Genomic DNA, 24588 nt, shown 5'->3' with positions numbered 1-24588 from the left:
ATCCTACTTCATTTGAGAGTTTAAAAATTTTAGGTTTCCTTTGAATAAACTAGTACCATAACTAACAACCAGGGCCGGCTCTAGGCACCAGCTTACCAAGCAGGTGCTTGGGGTGACCATACCAGAGAGGGGGCGGCACATCCGGCTCTTCGGCGGCAATTCGGCAGTGGGTCCCGTCCCTCACTCCCGCTCGGAGCGAAGGACCTCCTGCCGAAGTGCCGCAGATCGCGATCGTGGCTTTGTTTGTTTGTTTGTTTGTTTGTTTGGGGGGGGGGGGGACTGCTTGGGACGGCAAAATCCCTGGAGCCGGCCCTGCTAACAACTAAAACTAATGCTCCTGTATTGAGCATAAGAGTGTCCACCACCAACCATTTCAGGGGAATGTCAGGGAAACCCAGACTCAGATATGTGAAAGAAGAATTGAGTTACATTTTATTTTACCATATAAACAGCTTTGCAATTCATATATCTAAACCTGGTTTTCTTAATGACTTGAGATCTTGCCGACTTTCCTTCAAATGAGACCTTAAAGAAAAAACTGATTTTGTGCCCTTTGTTATAATGTAAAAAGACAGCATGAAAGAGGTTTTTATACCTATTTTTTTAACTCTAGAAAAAATGGTTACTAGCTTTCCATAACTGCTTTTCTTCAACACAGGCGCCAGCATTTGTTGGCGCCGGTGGGTGCTCATGTCTCGGCCCCGCCCCCAGCCCCGCCCCTATTGGTCCCCTCTCCAAATCCCCGCCCCGGCCCCACCTCCTCCCCCAAGCACGCCGCGTTCCCCCTCCTCTCACCTCGCTCCCAGGTTTGATGTGTGAATCAGCTGTTTCGCAGCGGAAGCGCTGGGAGGGAGGGGGGAGAAGCAGGACCCGGTGGCGCGCTCAGGGGAGGAGGTGGAGGTGAGCTGGGGCAGGGGGGCGGGTCGGGGAGCTGCCGGTGGGTGCTGAGCACCCACCAATTTTTCCCTGTGGGTGCTCCAGCCCCAGAGCACCCACGGAGTCGGCACCTATGTTCTTCAAGATGTGTTGCTCATGTCCATTCCATGCTAGGTATGTGCACACCCACATACACAGTTGCCAGAGATTTTTTCTTGTGGTATCCGGAGGGCTGGCGATATGCTCATGGAGCCCCATGCTCATGCGCCCATATAAGGAGCGCCACTGGCCCTGCGCTCTCTCAGTTCCTTCTTGCCATCAATTCCGAAAGAGGGGTAGGAAGGCGGGTCATGGAATGAACATGACCAACACATCTCAAAGAACAACCGTTACAGAAGGTTAGTAACTGTTTTTTTTTTTTCTTTGAGTGCCTGCTCATGTCGATTCCATGCTAGTTGACTCCCAAGCAGTATCCCTGGTGGTGGGCTCAGAGTTCACGGACATGCTGCTTGCAACTCTGCTCTTCCAAAACTGGCACTGTCCCGGCCTGCTGGATGATGGCGTAGTGGGAGACAAAAGAATAGACCAGGGGTCTCAAACTCAAATGACCATGAGGGCCACATGAGGACTAGAGCATTGGCCCGAGGGCCGCATCACTGACATACACCCCTCGCTGCCCCCGGGGGGGGGGAGTTTGGCGGCGACGGGAAGTAGCGGGGGGGGGGGGGAGGTGGCGCGGGGAGCTTGGCGGGCCGCAGGGAAGAGCTCCGCAGGCTGCATGTTTGAGACCCCTGGTATAGACCGAAGACCAGGTAGCAGCTCTGCAGATTGGTACCTGCACGAGGAACGCTACTGACGATGCTTGTGCCCTCCTGGAATGGGCAGTCATGACAACCAGGGGTGACACGCTCGCCTGTTCATAATAAAATTTGATGCAGGAGGTTATCCAAAATGAGATCCTCTGGGACGATACCAGCAGACCTTTCATCCTGTCCGCCACCTCTATAAAGAGCTGTGCTGACTTGCGGAAGGGTTTTGTTCTGTCGATGTAGAAGGCCAGGGCCTGTCTGACAGAAGAAGGAACTATATACAACAAGAAAAGTCTAAACCACTAGGGTAAGAAGCCTTGTGAGAGCCAGAGACCGTTCCAGCAACCATCACAGGTGGTAAGAAGGAACTGTGAGGTCACAGGTCTGGCGACACCCTTTATAACAGCGCATGAGCTCAAGGCTTGAGGGGGTGCTACAGCCAGCTGAACAGATACCACTAAGGGAAATATCTCTGGCAACTGTGCAGCACGCATTAATGAAGTTAATATTTAGATTGTTTAAAATTCTTATTTCAGGATTGTGTTTGTTTACACCTATTTAACTAAAACAACTAACAACTGGAGGGGAAAAAATCAGTTTGTTAAAGATTCTCCAGCTCAGGCCCTTCAAGAACTCGGAAAGTTCTTATTTCTGGGTCTTCCAAGAAGACTCTGAGGAAAACAGGACAGAGAAGTAGAATACATTTTTTAAAAACAACCTTTCAACTCTTCTTTCTACATCATAAAAAAAGATTTTTTCCACTCAGCAGGTAAACTCTTTCTGGTTAAGATGCTATCTCCCCTATCTTTCTGGCAGAAGTGATGGTGATCATAGAATCATAGAATATCAGGGTTGGAAGGGACCTCAGGAGGTCATCTAGTCCAAGCCCCTGCTCAAAGCAGGACCATCATCTTCATGGAAAGTCATGGGTTCAAATGGCAGACTAGTCAGTCCTTTTAACACTAGACTGAGGTCCCATTGGGGTGGGGGTGGATGCCTGGGTTGTGAGAAGAGGTTTGCTATGCCTTTAAGAAACCTCTTTGTAGTTGGGTGGGAGAAGATTGAGTAGCCTTCTACCTGCTGGTGGAAGGTTAGGATCACTGCTAAATTAACCTTCAGCGAGCTAATAGAGAGACCTGATTTCTTTAAGGTCAACACGTAGTCTAGGACCACCGTTGGGGTGGCTGAATTAGGGGTGACAGCCTTGGGTTGGCACCAGATCTGGAACCTCTTCCATTTCTGAAGTTAGGTATGACGCGTAGTGCCCTTTCTACTGTGTAATAGCACCTCCTGTACCTCCTCAGAGCAAGATGTTTCTATGTGCTGGAACCATGAAGGAGCCACGCTTTGAGTCGCAGGACCTGCAGATTGGGGTGGAGGGTGTGACCCTCGTTCTGTGACAGGAGGTAAGGAGTGATCGGTAGTCATTGGTGGACGTAATGCCAGCTGCAACATCTGTCTGGGCCAGGTGGGGGCGATCAGAATGATGTTTGCTTTTTCCCTTTTTATCTTCAAGAGAACTTTCAGCAATAGAAGGAATGGGGGAAAGGCATAAAGAAAGCCCTTGTCCCAAGGAAGGAGGAGAGCGTCTCCCATGGAGTGTCAACCAATCCCCGCCCTGGAACAGTACTGTGGACACATTTATTTTTTTGGTGAGTAGCAAACAAATCTATTACCGGCATACCCCATTGTCAGAATATGTTGTGTAGAATCAACTCTATTTCCCATTCATGGTCATGTGGGAATTTGCGGCTGAGACTGTCGACTATCATGTTGTGTATTCCTGGTAGATAAGCCTCTGAGATTAAGATGTTGTGGGAGATGCACCAGTTCCATAGCTTCAGTGCTTCTACGGACAGGAAATGAGACCTGGCGCCTCCCTGTTGGTTTATGTAGTACATGCAGGTCACGTTGTCCATCATGACCTTTGTATGCATGTCCTTGACCAGTGGGAGGAAGTGAGCGCATGCATTTCTGACCACTCTGAGCTCAAGCAGGTTGATGTGGAGAGACATATCTGCCGGAGACCATCTGTCATATGTTGTATGGCCATTGAGATGCGCTCCCCAACCTATAAGGGATATGTCAGGGGGGTCAGGAAAAGGTATGGGGAAGACTGAGCAAACAGGGTCCCATACAGACGTTTACTGGGTTCTTCCACCAGTCTAAGGATTGCTTGACCCTGGTGGGCATCGATATAAGCTTGCCTATGTTGTCTCTGTTTGGCCTGTAAACCAAACTGAACCAAAACTGCCGCTTCAAGATTGAGGGCTGAGTCAACTGTGGTCCCGATTGCTTTCCCTTGGGGAATCTTGATTTCTTTCTCTGTTGTTTGTAAGATCTCTGACAAATATTGAGGTGTGTACTGCAATGACAGGGACTTACACAGTGGCTAATGGCTGTATTTTCTTTAGTAGGCCGGCATGTATATCCCCAGGGAATGAAGGGTTGCCCAAGAATCCTTCAATGTGTGAAGGGACACATATGTCTTTTCGGCGAACAGCTTCGTTTCCTCAAAGGGAAGATCTTCCACAGTGGTTTGGACCTCTTTCAGGAAGCCAGACAACTGCAGCCACGAAGCCCTTCTCATAACCACAGCCGTGGAAACTGAACAAGCTGCTGTGTCTGCCACATCTAATGTGGACTGTAGAGATGTTTTCACCATCAGCTGGCCCTCATTAATTATCACCATGAATTAGTCTTTGTGGGAGGTCTGGTATAAAGAAATTCACATAGTTCTGGTAGTCATATTTGGCCAACATGGCCCGGTAATTAGCCACCTGGAACTGAAGAGTGGCTGATGAATACACTTTTCTGCAAAACAGTTCCAAGTGTTTCCCATCTTGGTGGATTTAAACTGGTATTGGAGGCCTCTAGACTTAACCACATCCACAATGATAGAACTGGAGGCAGGTGGGAAAATAAAAATTCGGTGCCCTTTGCCGACACATAATACTTATTGTCCGTCCACTTACATGTCGACAGGCCAAACGCAGGGGTCTGCCAAATAACTGACAGGATCCAGGAGTGCCTCATTAACTGCGAGGGCCACTCTGCTAGAGGTGGAAGAGTGTAGATTGTTCACCAGTTTGTGGTGAGGCTCAAGTCACTTTGTGCAGCTGGTATTTGCAGGGCTTTTGCCACCCTCGGAGCTAAGTGATTTAAAATCATCTGTCATGGATGGCGGAGGGGGCATGTCTGTTTCATCAGGTGAGGACAATGAGAGACAAGCTTGAGGGGTGTATTCTCTTTCTGTCTCACCTTCAACTTCCTCCCCGAGTTGCTCAGGAGGTTCTGAACCCTTTGACACCGCAGCAGAAGGGGGGTGCCTCCTTGCCGGTTGGTATGCCACACTAGGGGCCTGGGACGCTTGTTGCCTCTGGGCCTGCCAGGGGTCCCAATAGCTCCATTGAGGGTAGGGAGCTTGCGGCTGGTACTATGGCTGCCCAAACCATAGAGGTTGAGGGTTGGATGGGCGATACGCCTGGTGTCCATGATGAAATTGGGACTAGTATGGTGGGTAGGATGATGGTGGGAACCCAAGTCCTCTTGCTCACTATCTGACTCTGATGAGGAGAAAGGTGCTGCGCAGCCTGGAGATGTGATTGAGTCCAATGCTCTTGGAAAACTCGGCATCAGAGCCCCAATACTGAGTAGGGGTGAGTCTGGTGCATCCGACACAGAGAGATCTGTTGCGCACTGGAAATCAGTTGGTGCAGACGACGGTGGTGCTAGTGGTTGTCCATGCCGAATGGCTTGTACCAACAAAGTTGGAGATGCAGACCTAGTCATATAGTCCGTCAGTGCCACGCGCACTGGGGTCAGTGCCGATTACCGTGAAGATGTAGCCTTCACCAGTGTAGATCTTCCATGCTTTTCATGCCCCCACATCAAGTACCGGTACTTCTTTGCCCGTGCCCATAGGGTTTTTGGGCAGATCGACTTGCTCTGTTGGCTTGGTACTGCACATGCTCTAGATGGCTTTGGCACCGTCAGTACCGATCATTTCCGGCTCAATCGGGGCTTGCTATGTGGACTCACAGACCTTTTCTTAGTGGTCTTGAGTGAGTGGCTCGTCTCCTTGGGATCACCTGCCTTCAACAGAGAAGGCTGCACTGATAGCTCTTGCTGGGAATCCTGGGGTTGAAGCCTTAACTCTTTGTCCTTCCTGGACCTAGGTTTTAACTGCTGGCACCAACCACACTTTTGTGAATTTTGCTTTTCCCCCAGGAAGTGAATGCACTGCAAATGTCCATCTGTCATTAGGATGAATTCTTTGCTGCTAAGTCACTTTTTGAAGCCTGGAGAGCCAGGCATACCCTTGTCCAGGGGTGGTCTGCACCCCTCCCACCAACCCTTCTTTCTTCTTTTTTTTTTTTTTGCCATGGCCAACTCAAAACAAATCAGGTATTAAAAGAAAAAGGCTTCAAGGAAAGCTAAAATTTGCAAAACTATAGGGAATTAATGATCCACTAATGGACAGCTCTTAGCTCCCTCTCTAGTTAGAGGCGGTTGAGAAAGAACTGAGAAGGAAATGCCTGTGCATGCTGGCTAGCCTCATGACAAGTGGAGAGATGCTTGTTGGACGGACTGCTATTGAAATTCTCCAATTGGCAGTGCGGGGGCGCACACACACACCTATAGTGGAGCACCCATAGGGACACTACTCAAAGAAGAACTGATTGTTCATATGGTGCTGGCTCTATTCCTTGTTTCCACCTAAGTAGCACTAAAAAAAAAAATCAGCTAAAAACACATTCAATGTTTCCCTATTGTTACAGGTCCCACATATGCAATTGCCATACATACCACAGGGATATTATATTATTGCAAATGAGAGTAGGTGGTTCATGTAAAAAACCTGCTCTATTGAAATATGAATCACACTATGAAAGAATTTGAGAATCCTGGTCAAAATATTGCTTCTGAAGAATCTACAAGATAAGGACAAAAAAGACTGGAAAGTATCAGAGAATATTGATTACTAATTTTTACCCGAATAAACATTTCCAATTCAGTCTTCCTTCTTTTTTCAGTTTTCTCAGCCTCTATTTGGCAGGTATGACAAACATACAGGTGGTTAACAGCCGGTCCTCCCCCAAACCTATAATCATAGTAAATTTCATTATTAATTTCATGACAAATATTTCATATTTCTCCTCCACGAGAATGTCAGCACCAGATTCTGTTTGCTTTAATGACATGTGGCAAACACACTCAGAAGTATAGGCTGAATTTCTTATTTTTAATACTTTTACCTTGGATAATTCATCTGTAAATTGGGGCAAAGCACAGCTGCACATACTAATACGAGCTGTTAAAAGTTGTCTATGATACTCTCAGGTTCTGGTCACTATGACACATGTAGGCTACCATTTATTCTCTACACTACAGTAATATTTACCATAACTGGGGATACTGGCATTTGAACTTTGGAAACAAATATCTTTCAGATTCTGCCTCGCTAGACCCAGTTTGAATAGTTTATTATTGAAATCTTCTCCTAATAAAAAGAGAGTTGGCCACAAGTTCCTTCAATGAACTGCACCAAGTTTAAAAAAAAAAAGTATATTTAAAGATAAAAATAATCTTTATTGCTCTGAAACTATCCACTAACAAAATGCAAACAACTCCACCTCTCCCCCCACCCCCCCAAAGCCTTCATGGCTATACCACAAAAAAGCTAGTAGCAGTTTATTACCTGTAAACCCAACAATTTTGAATGAAGAAAAAAATTAATACAATTAACACAAAAACCGTTAAAAAACAAAATACTTTTGGACATTTCTCCCAGATGAGGATTCAAACAGCAGCTATTAGTCAATTAACAACAATTTTATTTGCATTTTTAAATGCACAATTTATCTGACATGCACAGAGTCATTCTAGCGGTTTTATTTCACTTTTGTTTCTCAAAACTAATGAGCACAAAACTAAAACAAAACTATGGAGGTGGACTACAAGACCACTAAAACCCTCGGCCCCACCCCATGCCAGTAAAAAGTTATTTGAAGTTTAAAAACAAAGAAGGAACAGTATATTTTTAAAATCCACCCACCACATGGCTTAAAGGAATTATCATCCAAAAGAATAAAAACTCTTCACCTGGTAATTCTGACTCAAAATCCTAATATAAGCATGTGTGATATGCCACATTAAAAATCTCCACTTCATATTTGTATGTCACCAAAACGATTTCAATGTATTTGCAAACCTGTCACCAAGTTCTGTGTTGAAAAATATTGTAATGGGGATATTTATTATTGGCTCTCTACATCAGAGGTTCTCAAACTGTGGTCCGCGGATAGTTCCCTCTAAGGTGCGCGCCTGGGCAGCTGCACACAAGAGAACGAAGGGCCACCCATCTAATTAGTGGAGCCACGCAGGCATGACTCCACTAATTAAGTGCCTGGACCCTGGAGAAGACACACATGTAAGGTGAGGTGGTGGACTTGGGGGGGAGGGAGGAATAGGAGGCAGGTGGGAGGAAGCAGTGGGGTGAGAAGAGGGGGTGGAGGGAATTTGGGATGTGCAGGGCTGCGGTGGCCAGAGAAAAGGGTGACTTTCCCCAGCTCCAGGGCTGCGGCTGCCGGGGAGAGACCCCTCCTCCTTCCCAGCCCTAGCTCAGGGGCTGCAGTGGTGGGGGGAGAGACCCCCCTCCTTCCCAGCCCTAGCTCGGGGGCTGCCGTGGTGGGGGAGAGGAGAGACCCCCCCCTCCTTCCCAGCCCCAGCTCGGGGGCTGTCGAGGTGGGGGCGAGAGGGCACATCCATCGGATTAGAAAGGTAAGACTACTGATATTAAAATATGAGTTGTGTGCTTTTATTTGTAGAACAAAAAACTGTTGTTTATTATTAAGTTTTTTTTATATAGCGCTTTTATCCAAAGCGCTTTACAATAGTTAGCTAATGGTACACACAACGTTTGGAAAGATCATTAAGTGGTCCACCAAGACCCTCAGCAATTTTCAAGTGGTCCGTGGAAAAAAAGTTTGAGAACCACTGCTCTACATGATTCCAACATCTAAACTTGGTCAACGTCCACTGTTTTGTTCATAGAAGATTATTTCTCCATTTCTTTACCTTTTCTGCCAACTGCTAGAACAGGGATCGGCAACCTTTGGCAGGTTTGGCCGATCGCGGCTCCCACTGGCCGCGGTTCACTGCTCCAGGCCAATGGGGGCAGCGAGAAGCGGCGGCCAGCACATCCCTCAGCCCACGTAGTTTCCCGCAGCCCCCATTGGCCTGGAGTGTAGTTTTTTAAAATTAAATTAATGCTAAGTGTTTTGTTTTTTTAAACCACAAATGCAAGCCAGTCCTTTGAAGCAATGGTAAAAGGCACTTTACAACAATGTCTTGTTTACTCAGATGTACAAATAAGCTCCAGTCTAAAATCTGGCATTTAAGATTTTGATTCCGAAGATAATTTTATTTGAAACCTCTGAAGATAGTAAGTTTGGTTGTTAAGGACTATTTAGACTATTATCACTCCATTTACAAAAATTTAATTTGTGTGGATATTATCCTTCAAGATATAAAAATATCATTTTGTTTAAATTAAAATTGAGTTATTTCATTACAATAAGATATTGTACCCACTCAGATTTTTCGTCTCTTATCACGCATCAAACTTCATAGATGCATTCAAATCAGTGAGAGTCTTGTTTTAGCTCATGCACTAAACAATACTTTATAAGATCACATTTTAGATTTTGAACTATATTCTCTGCCTAACTATATTTTCGAATGAACTAGATCATATGCTGATTATACTGTTTATTAAAAATAAAAGGGAAATGCACTCACTAAGAGCATTCTTCTTCAGGAAATTTAGATTCATGAGAACACAACATGTACACTCTTTAGCACTTTACTCAAAAGGACACCTCAATACTGGGGAGAGGATGAGAGAACAAATATCACATGACAAATGTTAGCCATGTGTTGGAAGGCACTTGGATACAGAGATGAGTGTAGCATAAGAACGAGAGCTGGTCAGTAATTTTCTGTCAATTATTTCCTGAGAGAAAATGCAATTTCTGGAAAATTTTGATTCCCCCCCCCCCCCAAAATTGATTTCTTCTTAGAAATATCAAAATGAAATATTTAATTGGGAATGGTTAACCCAAAATGGAATATTTAATTTTTTTAATTCAACAAAACATTAAACAGTATTTCCCTATCATGGCGCACTGTCTTATTAGATTTGTAACTCTGGCCCCCATTCTTGCCTCTGGACTGGTTTCCCTGGAGAACTGTAACTCCCATAAGGCAATGCACTGATTTCCCTCTGACTGAGCTGCATGGTCATGGGTGTCATATGACTCAGAGCATTATGGGAGATCTAGTCTAGCCAGGAACGTGGCCACATAGGGGCGCGTGAGATATCAGGCTCCCCAACTACAACTCCCCTAAGGCAATGCACCACAACAATAAAATGAAGGTTAATATTGAAGTTACTTGAATCAAAGCATTTCAGCACATCCCAACAACCCAAAACAAAGCATTCTGATTTGGGGAATGTTGAAATGATTTGTTTTGATCAAAATATTTTGACATTTCCATATACAAGTTTTTCAGAATTTCTCTTCTGCAGATAAATTTGAAATTTTCATCTCATTTCAGGATGAAAACAAAATGCTGAAATGTCAGAATTTCCCACAGAATGGAAATGCCAATTTCTGCTCAGCTCTAACAAGTACCTCTGTAGAACAGAACTTGTTTACTCTCTGGTCTGCTCTGCATACAAGTTACACTGGTTTAACTAAAGCCAGGTCTACAACAGAAACTTTTGCAGGGATAGCAATGTTAGTTAGAGGTGTGATTTTTTTTTATTACATTTCTATACTGACAACAGCCTCATGTAGATGTAGTTATACTGGCATAAATGTGCTTTGGTTGGTATTGCTTATTTTGCTGGTATAAACTGTCTCTATACTAGAAGGGTTTGCTGGTACAGACCTGGCCTAAAACTGTGATTTTAAGCTGATTAGTTAAACCAGTGAAACTTGTATGTAGACAAGTCCTCTGAAAGTACTGAAGGCAGTTTGGTCCCAAACAGGCTTAATTCTACCTTTACTTGGTTCCACAACAAAAATCTGAACAGTTTTTTAATGTAGTTTTTGATGGGTGAAATTTAACTTATTTGCAATAAGAATTTCAGTTTTCTTCAGCTGAAGAAGCCTTTTAGATTAGCATGGAAAGACTGCCCCACCAAGCTGTAGAGCAGAGGTAGTCACTAGGTGGACCATGCGCCAAATCCAGACTGCCAGACACTTTTGATGGATCCCAAAAACGTCTTTTTATCATCATCATCGTTATTTTTTTCCTCTGGCGGCTGGGCCTTGACTATACCTTGACCAAGAAATTTGGGCCTTGACAAAAAATAATTGACTACCGCTGTAGAGAGAGAAGGCAGCAGGCACTCTCTGCCTAGCATGAAATGCTGACAAGACCCCTGATTTGCAGTAAGGATAAGAACAGACATGGGAGGGGCATGTCTCAGAACATGGTATTTTCAAAAGATCTGTAACTTTCTTGTGTTTTTGAAGAGTAAAGTTCAGTTTCCTAAGAGCTGTTATACTTTGGTTTAATTCTGGTTGTTGAACTTGGTGTGGGGGTGGTTAGTGGCCTTAACCACTATTGGTTAGTCAGTGGGAGGGGCAATAAGAACTATCAGGTCATATTTCCTCCCCTGGCCTTTAATATGGAGGTAAAAGAGTAATTCCCGGTATCTCTGTAAGAACTCTAAAGAATTACTTGAGGAGTGAACCCTTCCTCGACTGGGAGGAGAATGACAAGCATGGAAATGGGTGTCTATTGGGGTGGTGAGCAAAAGAGACTTTGGGAGGCACTGGCAAGTTCTGCGGGGGCAGAGAGAGATACTGCTTGTATGGGTTAGGTGTGGTGAAAGGACAAGCTACATAGAGAAGTGGGAAGAAGCTGGGTGGTGGGGATGTAGGAACACATTTCCATTTTTTGCTTGGGGCTAGCTACAAATCATTACACCCCTGCCTGAGCTTTCATGCTCAGATGCCTGGGATTTAAAAGATAAAAATTCTTGGAATGTGTAATGGGCAACAGAGTCCTCACTGACCTCAATGGGGCTCCCATGAAACTTTGTTGCTTTAAAAAGAATTGGGCCTTACAAGGGTCACTCCTTCAGGAGGCACACAAACTCAACCTGCTAGAGGAGTGCAGAGTAATTACAGAGAACCCTCAGAAGTAAGTTATTTTGAAATAATTCTGACAGCTGACTGAGGCAAAAAAGACAAAACCAAGGGAACAAAAAGCTAGCTCTTTCTATAGGTAGGAAGCTGTGATGCACAGTTCCTTCAAAATACCTCTGGCAAAGCATGTTTTGCTGACATCCTTTATTATTTTGTAGAAGAATATATATATAGCATTTATTGGTATGATACCCCAGTTATTGGCAACACCATTTACTTGGGCTGTCTTGTACAAAGCAAATTTCCTAAATCTGCACCTGGCACTCCCGGATACAAAGCTGAGAGAAGGAATTCCATTTTTAAACACTAACCCTAAGATTTGTGAACTCACGACTTAGCACAAATGCTGGCTCTCAAACCACAGCGCAGAGCAGTGTCAGTTACCTGCTATATAGGGTATCCCATATGTTCTGAGGTAGCATTACAATCAAGTCCTCTATAAAACCAGCTTTATGTGGAAGAACACCTATAAAAGAAGAAAAAGGTCTTGCTACATTTTTTTTTTTTTTTTTGGGTGGCTATTCTACATAGAGTTAGGGAAAGAGATAACTAATGTTTTAAAGGTCTCTAAGTCATGAACCACCTTTTGACCAATTCAAATAAAAATATAAGATATAATATAGTAAATGTTGTTTTAAATGATCGGTCAAAGTACCATCTCAAGAGCAGTCTCTTAAAAGAGGCCCCACTCTCTTTACGATGTGGCTGAACATTTTACTGGAAAAGCTGAAGGGAATCATATCAAAGATTTAATTCAGACATATTTGAAAGCAGAAATGGATTGATTGTAAAGGCTTCTTTTAAGAATGCTGGTTGTAAAATGTTTTTTTAAATGTCGGATTAAATCGTAACTTAAAATTGTTACTTAAGAGTTTCTGGATTACTCACGTAAAAGCCATTGATTGTGACTTACCAAATTCTATTCCACTCACTACTCAGTAAAGCTCATTTGTTGTCTTCAGGCTTTCTAGATAGCAACAATAGTCCACAAAGAGGCTTATGGATAATGAAAATTCAGGAAGAGGGGGAACAGAAGAAAGGCTATGGGGATTATGGACAATGAAGTTTCATTTGCTGTTGCTCCTACTACTGTGCGAACACTATGTACTATAAACAGCTATTGTACATACACAGCATCCAAGCCTCTCCCTGTGGGGAAAACTAGCGAGGATGATGCATCCGTGGATGTAAGGGACAGCAGGTCTTGAACGCTGGTCCACAGGACTCTTTGACACTAGTAAGTTCCAACCTGCCACCTGTTGTCAGAAGAGGAGCCAAACTCTGATAGAAGACCCCAATCCTGGAAACTGATTGGTGGACCAACAGGGGTCCCAATTGGTTCACAGCTCCTATTTAAACCCAGCACAGCAACAGGAAATTGTCCATACAACTGCTTTCACCCTACTTAGGGCTGCTTCCTCAGCAATACCTGTTCATACTGCTGATCTCCTGGTAACCTGACCCTGCCTGCCTCGTGACACCTGACTCTCGATTTTGCTCTCTGGCTTGTGTCTGACTCTGACCTCTTGGTATCTGACCCAGCCTGACTCCTGACCCCTGATCCAACCACTAGATCAGACCATTTATGTCCTAATCTTGACAGTGGCATCTGTAGCAGCCCTGAGCACTGAGAAGGTGGTGCTATAGATCCATTGGGTTCTCGTAGGCTCAGGTTCTCCTACTGCACACATACACCCTACAAATGACCACAGATACAGTATTTTCTCTTTTGCATGTGGTTACATGGGAGAGGGTGCTGGATACTGCATGGTGGTTGCTTAGAAAGTCAGATGCCCAAACAAGGGTGACATCACAAAACACAGTTTTCACTAATGTCTAGCAGAGGAAGGACAATTTATAACTTGTGTACAAAACATGCAAGAAAGTTTCCTTGATCATTATTGTTTTCATGTTGGATACCCTGTTGTGCCCTATCATATCTGGGTTCCTGGGATTGTTATCCTCAGTGTGTAGTTGTGACAAGGATTTATGTTACAAGGTGTTAGTCCAAACAGTTATTAGGGGAATATAACTAAGTAATCAAAGGTATAAAACAACGAAAAATCTATATGAATGTTTTGAAAACGTGCAGACCATATTAGGGTGCTATGTAAAAACATGCACACTGAGGATAAATTATTATATACGCTCTTTGTGGAATTACACTCTGTGGTCAGATCTTGACTGTAAAACACTTAAAGTAGGTCCCTAACCAGAAATGATGACAAGATAATAAATAAGCTTGGCTTCTGGGTAACTGATAAGAGTAAAGAATAAGAAACTGATTACATACAAGTTCCTGTATTTTAAAAAATTCCCTGCTGGCCAGTGAAATAAGTCTTCATCCTCAAAGGTAGATGTTCTGTTTTACTGGTACTTCATAAAACATTAGCAGTCTCACCTCCATGCATACAGAGGAAATCATTATTTGAAATAGGTCCTGGCTCAGCAAAAGTCTTGAATTTATTCAGCCACTGTCGAGAAATATAGAACTGCAGGAGACTTGGTTCCATCATAGTCAACAGACTTGATACCCTCTGTCTCTCTCTTCGTGCTTCTTCGTTGCTCTTCCTATTATATAAATAAAAAAAAGCATTAAGCACAGGATGTATCCTTATGTGTGGTGCTGATTTACTCTGAACACTGGTTTGGAAACCAACTTTTTCCTTCACTGAATTTCTGGGTCATTACATTTAATACACCTAAAAGCCCAATTAAAAATATCCCATTACTATACCATTAAATAATTTTAATTCACGTTAAAACAACCAATAGAAAAGACACCCATTTAAATAAAGGATTTGAATTTTAATGTGTACTACCAAGATATAAATATTCCACATGCTTGAGTTTGTATTCTAATTTTGAAGTATTTGCTCACAACAAGCACAGTGTTCTTTTTGACAATATGGTCTATTCCTAAAAGGAACATAGAAGCAGTCATTCTGGGTCAGACCAATGACCATATCTTGGCTAGCAGCCTGTATCTTGTGCTTCTGGCAAAGACAAAAATATTATCAGACTGTATCTACTCATCTGTGCAATTCTATTGTAACTTATTTCTGCTAGACTCAGTATTCAACTTCCAGTAGCAAACACACATCCTTTGTTAATTAAAACTAGATGTCAGTATAAAGAATGTAATGCTTAAAAACAGAATAATTTAATAGTTGTAAAACAGTTGAAAGATAAGAGTCTAATTGCATGTACAGTTCCAAGTATAAAAGTGACAGAGATTGAAGATGGTAATAGCAGGTATCTCCTTTACGCTGTCTGAGTTTCAGGAAAAGACCAGGACACAGCAAAATAAGGACACAGTAAAACCCCTGTTGTTCCAGTTCCCAGCTGCTAAAGAGTTTCCTCAACTCCCTTTATAGCTCTAACAATCTCAGTCTGTGTGCAGAATCCTCCGTGTATGCATCCTCCTCTGAATAAAAATGAGGCAATCTTAATTGCCAGTTCTAAGACTCTTCAAGTTCTAGTAATCTCACTGAGTTTTCATTATCTTAAATCTGCAGAAATAATGTTCTGATCCACCTCTGTGGTTTTATTCTGAAGTTTTATAAGCATTTAAACATTCAAGCAATTTCACTTGTAATTGTTACATCAAAAAATAAATTGGTGGCAAAGCATTTTTATTAAATCAAAGCAAAGCATCTCTACTGTGGCATCTAGTGCTCCTCTCAATATCACATTAGAACAAGTCTTCTTGAAGCCTTTCCACTATGGTAGCTCTCCTGCATTACTGCCTTCTTCAGAAGAGCAGAGTCTCCTTTTTTCTTATACTGAAATTGCTATGCATTATTAATGTGTCTTCTGAGGGCTATTATAAAATAAAAGCATTTCTCCAGCATAGTTGATTCTGTGGTGACACATACTTGACATTAGTTCTATCTGAACTACAGGGTCTCTTGCTAACAGCTGAGTGTCTGACTGACCCAACCTCCCGTCCCCAATTCCAAATGTCTTACAAAATTTATTTAGCAACCTAATTTAAAAAGCTGGGTGCCAAATGGCCAACAGCTCACAAGTGATTCATTTATTTGAACAAGGTTTTACCGACACTGAACTTTCTCCTTCTTTTATTCACTTTCTTACCTGTAGAAGAGAACATAAGCTTCTGCATTCTGTACAGTGGATTCTGGTACTTCTGTGACACTCTGATCATCAAATTCATACCACAGATTATTTAAATTGTTTCGGCAATAAGCTATATAATGTCCACCTAGAGTAAGAAGGTATTAGAGACTGTACAGTGAAATGTGCGGCTATGAACAATATAGGGTTAACAGGTGAAGAATACAGAAAATTGTACATCTTTTCATCACATATGATTAATGGTATTAATGAAAGGGACTTTTACTATATAAATTTGGTTTAAGTTCCTTATAAATCTAAGATCAGCTTTTTGTTCCATTCCCACCAGCTAAAGGCAGACATGGTTATGTTCTTTCAACATATGCTCTGCTCTCCAAGTGATCTTTAGTTTGATTGATTTCTGAGCAATATGAATACTCTGCTCTGGGTCATGGTGTTCAAAAGAGTCCATTTAGTAAGTTATTTTAGTCAAAGGAACATCTCTGTCCAGATTTTCACTTTCTCTAAAAGCAGCCAGTGTACCTGCATGAAATAGGAACCATGTTCTACTGTTCAACATCTCAAGATTACTAATTTGCATCTTGGTTACTACTCACATTTAGGCTCAGGTTGTTTCTTAAAATACAGAGCACCTACAGTTGTGATAATCATATACCTGCCCTTGATCTGAAAGGGAGGCAGTATTTAGGGAAGAATAAGATGAAAATTTGACCTAAACAATAAGATCCTTGTCTTTGGGACCCACTACAGAATCTATTCTTGAGCTATTTTGACTCCCATTTCTGACTGAATGCACCCTAGTTTTTTCCTGGTCTCTGACTCTTGAGAATAACATGGAAACTAACTATAATAGAACCCCAGAGTTACAAACATCTTGGGAACTGAGATTTTTGTTCAGAGTTACGAACACAGTATGTTTGTTCTTTCAAAAGTTTACAAATGAACATTAACTCAGTAAAGTTTAAAAGCTGTATTATGCAGAAGAAAAATGCTGCTTTCCTTTTTTTTTAGTAATTTATGTTTAACATGGTACTGTACTATGTGTGTCTTTTTTTTTGGGGGGGGGTCTCTGCTGCGGCATGATTGTGTACAGTACTTCCAGTTCCAAATGAGATGTGTGGTTGACTGGTCAGTTCATAACTCTGGTATTCATAACTCTGAGGTTCTACTGTAGAAAAGAATGCTACGTCTCCTTGACTGATTTGGGCATCATTAGGAAGCACATTACAACCAGAGCTCTTGGATCTGCATTAGATGCCAATACATTTCAGGATAGAACTGAAAGCATTTACTGTTAAATCTATGTCTTAGATGTTCAGGGCCTTATGTGAGAAATTGCCTCTCTTCCCACACCATGTTGCCAGAGTTTATAACAGAGGCACTGGAACTCTTTCAGCCAAACAAGGAGGAACTACTGGCAGAATATTCTCCACGAGGGAAATTGGCAGTGCACTCCCCCTTGACAAATGAGAGTAAAAATCAGCTAATTTTCTGGACATGCCACAAAGTCCATCTTTTCACTTTGTGGACGGAGGAGCTTATTTTATTATTCACATTATATTTGCTTGTGGTGTCACTAGCTGGGATGAGCAGTACTTTATATTGCATCATTATTCGTACTGTGTACTTGAATTTATGTAGCAGACAACAGCAGGATGGTTAACTAGAGAGGTTTTTGTAAGTACTTTTTTTTAGTCATAAGATTGGTTGATTCATTCTTCTTCAAATTGTACAAAACTCCTAAATAACATTCCAAAATGTATGCCATAACTCACTTTAAAAAACAAATAATCAAACAGAACATGTACTAGCTTCTGGCTTCAATTTTGGAATTAATATTACTACCACTATTGTCCATATTTACCTTTCAGACCAGTAAATCTTAATGGTACCCTTAATCCCACATCTACTTCCATAAAATGAAGTGTGCCATGAACATCTGTCACTATGTTTGCATTCTGAAACAACAAACCTATACTTACTGCTGGCAGTTCCATGGTGGCAGATGACAGACAAGAGATCATATGTCACAATCTGAGCTGGACTGTCCTTAGCAACGAAAGGCTGAAGATCAAGTCCTTCCAGGGGAAAGGATACATGGGTACCAATTTTTGTGGAAAACATGAGCTCATGTCTGAATCTTTTGAGATGAATGCACAATATCTGTAAGAAGGATTGACAGACTTAATTTAGAACTTAGAAACTATACTGCAGAGGCCCTTTAGATCGACTTACCGTGGTGTCTTCACCGCGGTGAGTCGACTCCTGCCGCTCCTCCGTCGACTCCGCCTGCGCCTCTCGCGGCCGTGGTGTACAGGAGTCGACGGGAGAGCGCTTGGGGATCGATTTATCGCGTCTAGACTAGATGAGATAAATTGACCCCCGCTAGATCGATCGCTGCCTGCCGATCCGGTGGGTATAGACATACCATTAAGGACTCCTATGGCCCCAGTACAAGTAGCTGGAATTAATTTCTTCTGCAGTCGGAGGCAGCTGATGGCAGCCTCAGGACCATCCACATTTATTTTAAATTAGTTGCATTTGGGATTTCCCCCCAAAAATCATCTTACTGATCCTGCAAAAATCCTAAGGCTAGCACTGAGCAGTTGCCAAAACCTAATGCTTCAATGAAGGACAAAGCTCTTCCCCAACTGCATTTAACTATTTGTGCAAGGCTGTAACCAGGATCAAATTCCTTCACAATTCTTGCAGTCATCAGCTGATGCGCTGAAGCATAAGATTTGATTACCTTTAGCATGCATAGCTACAAACGTAACAAGTCAGAAACATTTCCAGCTCAGCTACAGTATTTAACTCTATGATCTCCAGCAGAAGTGAATTCCACAGGATGGCTACAGAACTGTAGGAAAAACATTTTTTTTCCCTTCTGACTTTACCTTTCATTTTAACTGTTGTTCACTTTCTTGTAAAGTACCTGACCAAATGTGACTAGATGCGAACCTTTTTTTCTTTTTTTTCTTTTTTTAGGAATGCAAGTATGCTGCTACATTTTAATTGTTTTAACATTCAAGACACAATCTACTTTCTATGCAACTCATTAACCTTGCCACATTCCCAATCATTCAGAAGAAACATTTTTAAAGGTGTGTGATTACAATACCTCAGGAAAGTTTTGCACTTTGCAGAATTTCACTCCATTTCTTAACCTAAGCAAAGAAGAAAAACATCATTTAGTTCTATAAATGTTTCACCTCCTGTGCCAACTCAGCAAAAACATGACGAAGAGTTGTGTGTTAACATTAGTAAACCTGAAATATTTCTGGAATGCAGACTAGACTTACTGTAGCCAAAGTGATATGAATAATGAAATCTTGAAGCAGAGAAAATCTGTTCCACTGAAGAATTCAAAGCAGTAACTATGTACATGTCTACCAGTTCTATCTAGCCAATGGATTTTCTTAGTATGGGGGAAAAGATTTAGCATTTAAACTTTGTGAAAGCAAATTATGGCTGAATTGCAGTTTTTGCTAAATAAGTTCATTCTTCAAGAAAATTTAACTGCAGCAGAGTATCAATAAATAATTAGAATGGAGTGCTAATATGCACTCCATTTCCACTGAAGGCTATGAATATTCTTCAAGGTCCTCTGTATTTTACTGGCCCCATACTATATTTACTTAAATTGTACTACAATGCTTGTACAAGAAAACAGTGTTATGTATAACAGCAACAACTGTTAAGAGTCTGACAGTGTTACGTTCCTTTATTTTGATAAAACATCATCACTTAGACTGCATTAACAATTAAGGATTTATCTTACAGTAATACAAAGGGTTGCTATACATTTAGATGAAATATTTCTTTATAATCCCTGTGATACTACACCACAGGGGAGCGCCCTATAACCCTCATATTCTCCATTTGTATATAATTGTGATATTGCATACAAAGCATGCCTTGTAAGGTATCATGGGAAAGGTTATGATCTGCTGAAACCCACTGTTCCATCTAAATATCTCTCTCATCAATGCATATGAAGTTATGAGAATTGTGTTGTACGATTGCCACTAAAATCTGCTGTGGGTTTGGGAAGCGCCCAGATACTAGCTCCCCAAAGACAATAACCAGGGAGATAACCAACACCAAGGCAGGTGTTGAACAACCATTAACAGCCATTGTCCAGCAAGGGAGCTACAATGCAATGACTCACTTGCACAAGACCACACCAGGGGAATTGCTCAACCTCACCTTGTGACTCAGCAATCCCCACCACACATGCCTGGACTTATGTTCTCCAAACACATGGACTAAGGGTATAAAACAGAACACAGGGGCCCCATGCTTTGCCTTTTCTCCTCCGCCCACCTATACTGCAAAGAACAAGGATGCTGAGAAGACTGATGATTTCAACAGAGGAGACTGGCCCAGGTTTAAGAGACAAACCTGTATATTAAGGACTAAGATCCAATGGGGTGAGAACATTGCTTGATCTAAATACTGTCTAGTGTGATAAGGGTTAAGGTTTAGACTGCGTGCTTATATTTTATTTTATTTTGGTGACCACTGACTTTTTGCCTATCACTTATAATCTCTCTTTTGTAATCAATACACTTGTTTTACTGTTTATCCAGTGAGTTTGCCTGAAGTGCTTGGTAAATCTGCTCAGGTTCACAAAGGCTGGTGTATGTCCACTTTCCATTCCAAGTGGTGAACCAATTAATAAACTTGCATTGCTCAAGAAAAGGTCTTGAACAGTGCAAGACGGTGTATTCCCGAAGTACAAAGCTGGGGGGGGGGATTTGGCTGGTGCCTTTCTCTGTGATATTCATGAGTGGCTCTGGGAGCATTCATGCAATCTAGCTGGGTGTGGGGCTCCATATGTGGTTGTGCTGAGTGACAACAGTGCCTGGAGGGGTTTGCTCCTTGTCACCGGCAAAACATTGTGAGAGACAGCCCGGGCTGGAGAGTTAAGGAGGCACAGTCGTCCCACAGTGCAGTCCCAGGCTGCACCCCGTGGATCCCGTCATAATCCCAATATGGTTGACTCATCCCTAAAGCACTTCCTGTCTGACACACTTTCATTGCTTCTAGACTTTTGACAGGTATTGTACAAGCTCATATAACAAAAAGCTGCTCATCAAAAAATGTCATTGTACCAAAAATACAGGATTCTCATCTATGAAAGTCACTGTATGTTGCATTTATTTCCACACATTCAACCTTTGCAGCAACAGTTAATGTGCTGATCAAGACCAAGGCTTATTAAAGCAAACTTAAGGTAAAAGATGACTTACTTTTTACACTTTTCACAACTGTACATGTTATCACCTGTAGATATTGTGGGGGGGAAAACACAACCATTATTCTCTAAACACAAGCAATTATTCTTCAAGGTATCCACTATACTTTATTGATTATAATTGCAATTTACAATAGCTATTATACTTTTCTATTGCTTTGATTGTGTCATTGTAATTTCAGGGATAATTTATTTTTCAGGTTAAATGTTTTCAGTCAGTGTCTGAAGACTCTGGATTCCTATGGAGAAAGTTTAGTATTTCAATGAGCAAATGTATGATATGGTTTTCTTAGGGTTTATGCTCCCAAACATTAAAAATATATTCTGGATTATGTTGGGTTATTTAATCATTTTAAAATAAAAGGGAAGCAGTACACAGTTTAAAGGCAAGAAAAGGAGCAAATTCCCAAATTTAGACTGAAAATGTCCTGAACTCCATCTGATTTTATTTCATTAAGAGAAATTCAATTATTGGATATTTCCAAGAAAACTTATGTGAAAATTCTTGCTTCAAAATCCGTTTCAATAGTGGTTTATTAAAAAAAATAAAAAGGTGGATCCTATGACCAGGAATATTTTTTAAAGTCTGATGTGTGCTTTGGTTCAATTAAAAAAAAGCAAAATTAAAATACCTCATCTATTTACCTTGTTTTAAAAAGAAGGCACAATAGACATATTTTAAAAAGTGGCTTACCCTTGAGCTCATCTCTGGCGAAAAAGGCAGCAAGACAATCTTGTAACGTTACTATTGGACCCCAAAACCAGCTAGGAACACATGAGACAACAAACCTGAAACATCATTGACAGAAAACACAACAAATGTTCTGCCAGTAGAGCAGAAACCGCAATTTTAAAATCTAAGCACTACAAACAGAATCACTTACCTTTTAAAGTACTCCACAAAAAACGCTATCCACCCCTGGGGAGCATATGCTTCACCACACGACCCTGCCTTGACTAGAGAAGTCTGATGACTTGCAGAATGCAGTTTGGCAAGGTCTTCCTTACCTGGAATAGGCAATGACAGATCCTGAAAAGTCTCCAGGGTAACAGATACCTATGCAAAAAATAAAGTAGGGAGGAAAATTAGGCTTTTGTTAAAAGAAATAGGCAATTAATTCTAATTTTGTCAAATACACCACAGTGTTTTGTAACTTTATTTTATGATCTTGAGAAGTTTGATCAAAAGAGTGACTGCTAACTAAAGATTCAGTGTTTTATTCCTAAAATTCCACTAGATGGCAATCTCTCAATTATCAATTAAATGGATTTGGGTCATAAAACCAGTCTTTTGAAGAACATTGCACCAGGTGATACTTTTATAGCTAAAGAAGTAACAATGGCTCTTTTATAAACCCCAGCTGGTTTATTCCATGGTAGTGGTGACGTTAGCAGTACAGAGCTTTTCACAGATGGCTCATGGGTGCTAGTTCTACCAAACGTTATTCAAATTATTTTGATGGTGTTTTACTTAGAAACAACCCTCTCCCTCCAAATAAGAATGAGCACTTCTGACTTTTGGGGCTATTTTTAAAGGAAGCTGAAGTGGTTTGTTATAATAACTTAGAAGTAAATATTTGCTAAGAATCATTTTTAGAAGTTTTTTTAATTACCTGCTACTATTTAAGTGGCACTTTGAAAAAATGGGACTTACTTTCTTCAGTGGGGGCTGCCATTTTTACTAAAGAACATCACACTTTCCAGCAGGAAGCTGAGCTTCATAAGTCATACTAGGACTTCAAACCACTTTGAAAAATCAAATTTTAAATGTTTTTAATGAGACCTGAATTTTCTCAGCCCAAACTTGCACGATGAGGCTCTTGAAACAGTATGACTAGCTACTCTTTTCTATATTCCAGATAATTAAAAACACTTAATGACTGCCTTTTCTAATCCGATGTAATAGTTAGACTGTTTTATATTACAAGGCAGTTTTCCTTGAGGAAGCTGTGCGTGTTAGGAAGTCAGGCTAACCATGATTGGATTTTCTGCTAAATGAAGTTGTAGACATAGAAGATTCCTCCTCCATATTGGGTTCCATTCTTCTGCCATGAACTGCTTTTCACGGGCAAAGGATTTCTCCTCCCCCAACACAGCCTTTATTCTTATTTAAAAACAGAAGAATTGAAAAGAGGCACCTCATAGCTTAATGTAAAAATAACTGAATGAGCAGTTCTGAATGATATTAGCAATCTGTGACCGACAGCATGTAGACACCACAGTCCTTGGTTAACCATAATACCATAGGAAAAGGAACTGTGGCCTTCACCTGAACACACACCTTGCTGTGTGTCTAAGCAAGGTAACAGAGCTGTTCAGCTAGTTTATAACCAATAATTGGAACTTCCTGGACAGTGGAAGGGAAGAGGAAGAAAAAGAAAACTTTGCTGCACTTGGGGAAAAAAAACTTGGTTGCAAACTAACACCCACAATTTTGTTGAGTTTCAGTTGGACTTATGCTCTTTCTATTCCCAAATGAGAGGCAAGAGTCTATATTAAAGAAGGGTTGCAACAGTTACTATTAGGGACTGAGAAATTAAATTGAGGAGACATAACAGCTGCAGAACTCAGAAAGGGGCCAAATCCCAAGAGAAAGATTACACATGTAAAGGTAAAATGACTGAAATTAACTATGTATATTTTAATATAAAAATGAACACCACATTCATGTTAGAACATCTTCCTACACTTACCCTATCACAAGTCAGGCACTGCACTGAGCTTATGATGGTCCCATCAAATATGTCAGATATGACACTCCTGTATTTCTTGTGTTTCTTCTTTTTTGGAGAAGATATAGTTGGAACTAATATAAAAAGACAAAAATAAAAATGGTTAAAGAGGGTTCATAAACAGTGTGTAACCTTTGATTCTGCTTTGCCTGAATCCATTTTTTAAAATGACATGATTAAATGAGTATGTGCCACCTCTTTTCAGGATTGAGATAAAGGAACTAATTCCCTTTCCCCATTATCTCATCCCCTACGGAACCAGGCAGCCAAATTACTAGCAGCTGTGGCTGAATTAGTACATCTCCTAGGCTCAATTGTTCCTGTAGGTTCCTAGTAGAATGAAGGTAGACAAACATGCTTGATCCTTCTTTCTTTCCTAGTGGAATTTTCAAGGCTAGCATTTAAGTTAAGTAAAACTCAGACATTTAGAGGGGCAATCTTAGAATCCTTGGTGTATAGCTCTCAGATTAAGGCCCGTTTTAAGCATATTCTCACTTAGAGTATAAAGTTCATACACCGGAGAGCATATGCTAGCCTCATTTGACCATAACAGTTTTGCAGGGAGTCTTCAACATATCTTGGTTGAA

The 24588-nt window shown here is 41.4% G+C and overlaps 1 protein-coding gene across 1 annotated transcript in view; it reads right to left on the bottom strand.

Annotated features, from left to right (window-relative positions):
* LOC112109813 (ubiquitin carboxyl-terminal hydrolase 33) overlaps positions 1 to 24588 on the bottom strand; it is a 96317-nt gene that overhangs the window by 5218 nt on the left and 66511 nt on the right. Inside the window, exons 7-16 of the mRNA XM_029912386.1 lie at positions 23963 to 24075; positions 22154 to 22326; positions 21964 to 22058; positions 21265 to 21298; positions 19131 to 19176; positions 17992 to 18172; positions 16010 to 16136; positions 14313 to 14482; positions 12296 to 12377; positions 6681 to 6789 (exon numbers count right to left, since the gene is read on the bottom strand). Of these exons, the coding sequence (XP_029768246.1) occupies positions 6681 to 6789; positions 12296 to 12377; positions 14313 to 14482; positions 16010 to 16136; positions 17992 to 18172; positions 19131 to 19176; positions 21265 to 21298; positions 21964 to 22058; positions 22154 to 22326; positions 23963 to 24075 (1130 nt within the window). The remainder of the gene's footprint in view (positions 1 to 6680; positions 6790 to 12295; positions 12378 to 14312; positions 14483 to 16009; positions 16137 to 17991; positions 18173 to 19130; positions 19177 to 21264; positions 21299 to 21963; positions 22059 to 22153; positions 22327 to 23962; positions 24076 to 24588) is intronic.

Source organism: Terrapene carolina, unplaced genomic scaffold (genome assembly GCF_002925995.2).
Source record: "Terrapene carolina triunguis isolate 2854851 unplaced genomic scaffold, T_m_triunguis-2.0 Scaffold211, whole genome shotgun sequence".
Classification (NCBI taxonomy): domain Eukaryota; kingdom Metazoa; phylum Chordata; order Testudines; family Emydidae; genus Terrapene; species Terrapene triunguis.
The sequence above is the reverse complement of the archived record's forward strand: the minus strand, read 5'-3'. Positions and strand labels throughout refer to the sequence as shown.